Raw genomic sequence first — 6390 nt, forward strand, 5'->3', positions numbered from 1 at the left:
GGAATGAAATGTGAAGCTAATTCTGCATTTGTACATGCACATAAATTATTATCCTTTCTTTTTGATGAAATACTATGGAGCCCCCATTTCTTCTCTTACTGCAGAGGCTCCAAATGGTACCCTCTGCCTATACAGAGGGTAAAATGCCTGGTCTTCAATGTTGGGCACTCACTGTTGTGTACAGCTAGATTCTAGAGAGGGCCAAGAGAATTAAACTATTTGTATTATGTTCAGAACTCTAATATGATCTAGTTTATAATGTAGTTAAACTTGGAAATGTGAACAAATATTTTTATATTCCAAGTTGGATACTTGCACCATTTTGGTACTGAGGTTATATAAGTTTATTATAATCGGCATATCTGAAATGAAAAAAATTACTTATGTCATTTTATGACTGTTTCACTCTCTACCTATATACATTGTATAGACAAAATTTTACAGCGTATGTGTTCTGCAGTTTCTTGAAATTACACTGTGTTAACACTGACTACTGTTTAAGAAGAAAATTTGTCAGCTGAAGTACTCCTGCTTAATTCCTGTTGCTGTTTTTCCCCTTACTGTAGTTGCAGCATAGACTATTAGCTCTTTAAAAATGCAGACTGCTTCTGTGTTCTTTTAAGTTGCAGGTGAAGTTTAGTTGAAACTCTAAGAATAATTGCACAGGTATTTAAACAACGTTTCACTTAACTAACAAAAGATTAATGCCGTAACAGTATAGTAGAGTGGTAATAGCTCCTTTCTTCAGTTGCAAGAAAGTGAAGCTATAAAGTGAAGTCTAATAAAAGTGTGTTCCGGTTCAAGGCAAATTGACAATTTTGCACTGAGAATGTAAATTTGGTGAAAGCAAGCCATAGGTGAGCAAACCTTATTCACAGTTTGGATAGAATGAAAATTACTGTGAAGGCTGAATTTTAGTAGCTGTTGTTGCCCTCAGCTATTAGCATTACATGAGCGTTCAAATGTGTATACGGGGTATCATTTTAATAGTAATCCTACTTTTTAGTAGTAAACAGAATTTTCACTGTGAAAGTCCATTAAAAATGAAAAAAATCAGTAAAATGGAATATAATGCTTGGGAAAGGAGATTTGCTACAATAGCTAAGAACAGTACTGGGAAGAGTGTATGAGATTATCATGTCAACTTTACTTTCTCAGTTTCCTTCAGTTAAGCTAACTGAAGGAAACAGCAGAAAAATACCCACCACTTCCCCCCCACCCCCAAGAAGAACATGCTGTTGGCGATTTTGTTTTCTTAAAATATGTATGTCCTGATCTTGTTCAGAAAATATGAAAATTCATAGTAATGGAATTAAAATGGAAACTTCATTAGAAAAGCACTGTCTTGCACTTTGTAAGCAAGCATTTGTTCTGCAGTTTGAAAATTTTTTAAATTTTCCTGAAAAACAGAGTATTTCAGGAGAAAACAGTATTTATACTTCCCACAGAAGGAAGATATATTGGGTTAAAAAAAAGAAATCAGCACCCTGACTTGATTTAAATGCTACTTTGGGTTTGTGTAGGTTTTTTCCATGCTGCACTATGGAGGCATGACTCTGCTTATCTATTTCTCTAATGAGAAAGCTATTAAAACTTAATTGTATCAATCGGAACTTTTCCCGTTTTGAGTGTATATGAGATCTTGAAGGTTTAGGAATCTTCCAGAAGCAAGGATGACTTTTTTTTTTTTTTAAGATGTATAACTGTTGGTTTTTTTTTTTTTTTTCCTCTCCCTCCCCGTTCAGATTGTACAAATCCCTTTTTGTGGGGAAATTGAGTGCGAGGATTGGATCAAGAAGACCACCGCCAGGTAAAATATAACTGAACTGGAGAGTATCTAGCAAGATAAAAACCAAATTGTTGTGAATATAAATAGGAATGTAAGATGCCTCTGGGTATAACAGTGATGTACAGTCCTCACCCTTGACTCTTGCTGTCCTGCATAATTCAATATATTTGCTCCCTTAGTTCTCAAATTTTCAGACTAATTAGTGTGCTTTTGAGATATTATGTATAATACACTTTATTGCACCTTTATTTTTAAATAAAAGTATTTAATTATGAGTATGTTTTTATTTCAGGGATCAAGATCTTGAGCCTGGCGCCCCCTCCATGGGAGCAAAAAGCCTCTGCATACCTTTTCAGCCTCTCTGTGAACTACAGCGTGGGGCAAGATGTGTCTGCGGCAAAAACCCTGCCAAGTTTTACACCCTGTTTGGTCGTAGTTACTAAATTACTAGTGAAAACACCTTCTCCTTTATCTGTGAATTGAACTTTTTTAAATAAGACTGAAATAGCTCCCAAACTTAATCAGTTTTGCGACTTTTTAAATGATTCAAAAAACAAAGCCATAAAGCATAACCCCCCCACCCAATTGTCAGTCTTAGGCTAGCAGTAATTCACAGACTTTTCTGTAAACATCTCTAATAATAAACATGTATTGTGAGCTGTAACATGCTTTCGTTGGTTTTTTTTCTGTGTTGCTCAATGAGGAGGATAGATGTCCTTTGCTCATGCCTTTTTTCCATTTTGGTGCATGTATTTTCTTGTACATTAAGAAAATGCCTGAAAGATTGGAGAGAATGTCATAAAAACTCCACAGTACAGTTTAGTCTGCCAACATCTACTTTGTAGATGAAACATCTGCTTTTAATTTTGCCTTCAAATTTTTCAATTTTCAGTACAGACTTGCTGCTAACTTGTAGGCATGGTAAATGCTGCCCTTTTTGAAAACTCCCTCTGGAGCCAGGTGTTTCAAGGAATATTTTCACCCCATTGTAAAACAAGTTTGAAAGGCTATCTTAGATTAAATGCCACCTTGATAGCAAGATGCAGGTCAATGCCATTTCTTGCAGATATTTTGCAAAGCCCTGTTTCTCTTATCTTATAAATTGGCATTTATAGCTGTCTCACAGTGATATTGCAATGAGTAGTGCAAAGGCAATCTGAAGAGAGGCATTTTCAGTGCTAAAGATTTCAGGCTGTGGTTGTATCTGTAGCGTGTTTCTTAAAACCCTTTTGCTTTTCCTGCACTTACTCTGTGTTGCTTTAGCAGAAAAGGCCAGATGTTGTGGAGTTCTGAAATTATTTTAAAAATAATAATACTTCTGCTCTGAGCATAGGATTGACTTTAAAAAAAAAAAAAAAAATAGCCCTGGCACAAAATAACTTTTATATGACACATAATTAATTTGTTACTTTTTTCCTCCTGTACATTTGAAGGCTGTTTATGTAAACTCCTTTCCTTGAAGAGTTGAGTGAAAACTTGGCAATTACACTTGGACCACTATGGTCCTCCCCAGTCTCTTGCTGGGACAATACCACATGGCTGCCTGTTTCCAAAACCCTATTTTTATGTACCATCAGTAGTCTAAAAGTCTTAAGCATATAGGAGGCTTGCAGTGCTATTCCTAGATCTTCACACTTCTCTGTTTTTCAAAAGCATGCAAAATGTTTGCTTTTGCCCAGATTCCTGTGGTCAGCCTTCCTAATCAAAATTTTTAATATTAAATTTGAACCAGTGGCCTGTCCAGTTTAGGATTATGCACCTTGTGATAATACCCCAGTTTTTCACAGAAAAGTGCAAAAATTATTAAATATTTGAGATCAGCATGCTCAGTGCTTGAGCACTTTGAAATTGTCTTTAATATTCCTTGGATGATGATTAGTCCTGAAGGGTTTGCTTCAGTTGCATCTTAAAGTCATCTGTCTTGTATTCATCTGTCTAGGTATTCACTCACTATATAGACAAAGCCTTAGAGGTAGTGATGAGCAAAGGATTTGGGGAATGATACATCAGTGCATGCATTCATCTTAAGTTTTCAGCTGACATACCAGAAGAGTGGTCCCCTAAGGTCTTTCTGTCCTGGTGTGCTGTCTCGTAACACCGACTGGTATTATACTTTGAGAAAGAGCGTAAGTAGTAATACCAGCGTGATGGGTAACGAAGACGTCTTCAGAAGGCTTGCATACTGCAGCCCTCTCATGCTGGGGGAAGGGCAGAGCCAGGAACCAGCAGCTTCAGTGTCCTCAGACACCAGAGACAGGAGGGTGCCAAGATTTTCTGACAGAGCGAAACAGGTTATTAAGAGTAGATGAGCACTTTCAGCTCCCATTGAAACACTCTATAGCACTAGTATTATAAAAATGAGATGTGGAAGCTGTTGATAGTGCAGAACAAAAGAAAGGCAAAACTAAATGCAGTCTTTAACACTGCTGCAACCTTATCAGTTTGAACCAACAGCCAACCTTCAACCAGTTGACTGGATCAAATTCATAAGTAAACATGTTGACAACACTGTTCTTGGTAATTAGTTGCTCTCAGCCTACAAAAAGATTTGTTTGAAGCCAGAGAGTTCACAGAAAGCCAGCCCTTCTTTTTTTCCCCTTTTCCCCTTCTCCCCCTTTTTTTTCCTCTCCCTTTTTTTTTTCTCTCCCCCTTTTTTTTTTTCTCTCCCCCTTTTCCCCAGCATGTTTCTTCCTGATCATAGTAGGGCTTGAAGTGTCTGGGATGTGGATGACTCGCCTGCAGATCTCTCTGTGGTGATCTTCCACAGAGAGGCTAATTCCTGCCTCGGAGAGACACGTCCATGTCAGGTATCCTTTCACTAGAAGCACAACCTGAGCTTATCTGTAAAGCATTATAGAAACATCCATCCTCTTAATTATACTGGTATGAAAACTTTCAGACTCTTAATAAAATGTGTCTGTTAGAAAATAAGTATATGAATCAGAATAATACACTACAGTTGACTAAATGATACTACTTTGTGCTTATAGTAGAACTGCAAATCTCTTGGTGTTCGCTAGTTCTTATAGTTGTATACTGATAAATTAGAGTTAAATAGCACAGTAAGGTGGGATGTAGGGGAACTACCTTAAGGAGGTGCTGCTCCTTATTGACAAAATATTGACAAGTTTGACCTTGAAAGGAGAACTCTTTAAAAAAAATTCTCACTTTTCATGCTCTTTAGTTCATATAATAAAATAATTCAGTAGTTGAACATTACTTTAATACAAGAAGGAAGAAAACAGCATAGAAATAACTGGAATAGAAGTAGTTACGCAGGTGGGAGATAATGAAGAGGAAGAAGAGTACATGCCAGTTTCAATGTTGTAATTAGTTCTACTAATTCAGCCTGCCAGGGTTAGTGGTGTTACTAAACTGGAGGGGGGAGGCGAACCCTCAAGAGTTGCAGCTGCAGTGTGTAGGTAGACAAATGACCAAATGTTAAAAATTACATCTGTTGGCAGGCAAGGCTTCTAACAAACTGGACTTTAAACATAAATATTTTGGCTGTTGAAACCCTGTAAGCAAAAAAATAAATGAAAATTGGGGGTGGGTGTTTGAGTTTTTAACCTAAAGTTAATTCACCTTGGGAAGGCTAAGGCCAGCAGGGACAGTTGGTCAGCTCAGGTTATCACTATTATTATCTTATCTCTCTATGGCTGTACTGCATGTAACTTCCTTCCGTTTTATCTTGTAACTAACTATGTGTATATATGTACACAGATGGGCATTTCAAACAAAAACTGGATCATAAACTTTTCAAGGAAGGCACCTGGTCTTATCATCCATATTGCCTGGTGTGCTATTAGCAGCTGGATTTCCTTCACTGTGGTTTGTGAGTGTGGATAAACTATGCATATACTCAAGAGCTCCACAGGTACTACAGTGAGCGACAAAAAAAAGTTACTCCTTCAGGTTTTTACTCTGTTCCAGAAATGGTACCAAGAACAAGCTGTGACTTCTGAAGCTCTTATTTCCCCCTTAACTTCCGGTTGTGCTTTCCCCAAACCTGACTCTTTCTTGCAGGTGTATGAAGATTACTTTGGGATTTTGAGATAAGCATAGTTTTCTAAATGGGAAATGATGTGCTTTAGGTTTATTGTTAAGGCTCAACTTCCGTGTTTACTGGCTGTATATTTAGAAAATGGCCTCCAACTTTGCTCCATTTCTACAGGCAATGTTAAAACGTGCCAAAAGTACAAGCGGTTGAGAACTCTAGGCTGTTAAAATGGAAGAAGAGTTCAGTTGTCTTTGAAACTTGCTCTACGGACAGCACATTCAACAACCCTTGCAGGCAGTTCACGTTTACCATGTTCTTAAAAATAATGTCCACCTAACATGGATTGCAAATGTCTTCTTCCACAGGCATGTAGTAGTGTTTTCTCAGTACTAAAGTTACTGGCAACAGAAATGGCTGAAACAGACATCAGAGGAGAATTTTATGCAAAAGAAATGCCTTTTCGAACTGCTTAAAATTCTGAGCCGCCTTCTTACGCTCTCCTGTCTGAGCCTTACTCAGTTTTTTAGGACAGTGTCCTTGGGTACAGTAGCGAGTGCTGGTGCTCCCAGTAGTTTCCCTTGGTATATTTTTGATTTTGTAG

General features: G+C 37.5%; 1 protein-coding gene across 1 annotated transcript in view; it reads left to right on the top strand.

The window, feature by feature from the left end:
* EPRS (glutamyl-prolyl-tRNA synthetase) overlaps positions 1-2453 on the top strand; it is a 36651-nt gene extending 34198 nt beyond the window's left edge. The window contains exons 32-33 of the mRNA XM_009694642.1: positions 1746-1810; positions 2082-2453. Coding sequence (XP_009692944.1) covers positions 1746-1810; positions 2082-2232 — 216 coding nt within the window. The 3' untranslated portion in view covers positions 2233-2453. The remainder of the gene's footprint in view (positions 1-1745; positions 1811-2081) is intronic.
* Positions 2454-6390: the final 3937 nt, after the last annotated feature.

Source organism: Cariama cristata, unplaced genomic scaffold, assembly GCF_000690535.1.
Source record: "Cariama cristata isolate BGI_N322 unplaced genomic scaffold, ASM69053v1 scaffold12682, whole genome shotgun sequence".
In the NCBI taxonomy this organism is placed as follows: Eukaryota; Metazoa; Chordata; class Aves; order Cariamiformes; family Cariamidae; genus Cariama; species Cariama cristata.